The 1,643-nt window shown below is 43.7% G+C and overlaps 1 protein-coding gene across 1 annotated transcript; it reads left to right on the top strand.

Moving 5' to 3' along the window:
• The first annotated feature begins 630 nt into the window (after positions 1 to 630).
• Positions 631 to 1,258, top strand: LOC147454891 (protein EMB-1-like). Its single transcript, XM_086517446.1, has 2 exons — positions 631 to 817; positions 933 to 1,258. Exons 1-2 carry the CDS (start codon positions 731 to 733, stop codon positions 1,125 to 1,127), a joined length of 282 nt encoding a protein of 93 aa, XP_086373572.1. The 5' UTR covers positions 631 to 730; the 3' UTR covers positions 1,128 to 1,258.
• The last annotated feature ends 385 nt before the right edge of the window (positions 1,259 to 1,643 follow it).

Here is a 1,643-nt window from a genome sequence, read left to right as displayed (position 1 = left end):
TATTGCATTGAGGATTGAAATTTGTACCGGCTTTTGCAATTGCAATCATTTCAAAGATTGCTTTAAGAGTGCCCCTACCCCTAGTGCTTCTAGCTCTCGCACTCAAGTAACACTATCCCACCTTGTCACCCCCAAAGGTCCTTTACCAAAGCAAGGTCTACATACAAGTAAGTAGAAATAATTGCATCATCCGAATCCAGAGAGGCACACACACGGCAATGGCCAAACATCCTGACAAAATGGGAGGTGTCCCACATCCAAACTCGAGACACAACCCTCTAGGACGACAAAAGAACTCAAAAAAACTTTATTGAAGAACTCGCTCGTTCTTTTCATCACTCGAAAAAACTCGCTCGCCATCTTGTAAGACTCGCACAGGGGTGCTTGGCCGCCTTTGAACCCATGACCCGGGTCGCGAAAGAACAAAGACTCAAACAACCAAGCTAGCTCCTTTGGACAAGAGAGGTTAGATGTTAAGAAAACAAAGTAAATTATTTGTTGGGAAAAACAGGTTGTTTTTCCACATGGCAAGAGCTAGACGAGGCATATGGTGAAAAGGAGGGGGCGACAGCGAGGGAGGCAGCGGAAACTTCTGGGTTTGCGTCTCATATAGTAACTGCGTGACAACCTTCTTTATAACTCAAAATCATCAGCTTGTTTAAGAGGTTTTTGCCGGCTACTTACTTCCGTCTGCAGTTGATTACAGCCATAATTTGCTACTTGCAACATCATGTCGCTGCCAAATCTATCAAACACTCCATTACCGTCTGATGACCCAGATAAGCAGGGGCTCGCTTACTCCTCCAAAGAAGCCTATGTAAGCCCTCCGTATGTGTGATAATCACGCATGCAAACACATAATGCTCTGTGCATTGCCTGCATTTTGTGCAAGTACATTTTGCCTTCTTTTCTAACCGCATGTGTATTTGCAGGAGCACATCAAGGAAGGAGGCCACAAGGGCGGACAGACGAGAGCCCAGCAACTTGGACATGAAGGATACGAGGAGATGGGCAAGAAGGGCGGCCTTGCCCGAACTGGCCAATCCAGCGGAGAAGCGGCAGAGGAGCAGGGAGTGGAGATTGATGAGTCCAAGTTCCGCACCAGGGATTCTGATAAAACGGAGTAGGGTCGTAGTTTACTTTAATAAAATGTTAGTTGCCTATTGACAAGCATGTTAGTACTTTCTGTTAAGCTACTTTGCAAATCATGTAAGTTGTGTATCTTGATTAAAAATGGAGCACAGAGTTTGGTGGGTGACTTAGAGATTGAATTGGTGGTACCCCTATATTTAGTTAGGTCTCTACAATTACCAGAGAATAAAGTGGTGTTAATAGTCTAGATAATGATTAAGTTTCCTGAACATTGGAAAAACAAGGCCTTTTTAAACCCTATGTAGGAATTGTCTGTTGTCTGGTGTGCATGCAATGTGTGTGCATTCTCCTTTCATTTAGTCTGCCCCTTTTCTTTACTTTTTCCCAGTAATTAGTATTGATGTTGCTCTCAATTGCTTAATAAATATGCCCTTTATTGCACTAATGGGGCACTACTTCCATCCGAACTGCACACCCCAAATATCCGCATTCCATCAGATTTGCGCGGGTTAATACCGTTTCATACTTCTGAATTTAGAAATTGCACAAAG

The sequence above is a fragment of the Adiantum capillus-veneris genome, chromosome 7 (assembly GCF_014529385.1).
Source record: "Adiantum capillus-veneris isolate H3 chromosome 7, ASM1452938v2, whole genome shotgun sequence".
NCBI classification, from domain to species: domain Eukaryota; kingdom Viridiplantae; phylum Streptophyta; class Polypodiopsida; order Polypodiales; family Pteridaceae; genus Adiantum; species Adiantum capillus-veneris.
This window is presented reverse-complemented; position numbering and strand designations above follow the sequence as displayed.

Bases quoted from the DNA above. Each gene is read 5' to 3' on its own strand.
- LOC147454891 (XM_086517446.1), top strand. From the start codon at position 731: ATGTCGCTGCCAAATCTATCAAACACTCCATTACCGTCTGATGACCCA. The intron at 818-932 runs GTAAGCCCTCCG...GTGTATTTGCAG, and splicing joins ACTCCTCCAAAGAAGCCTAT to GAGCACATCAAGGAAGGAGG.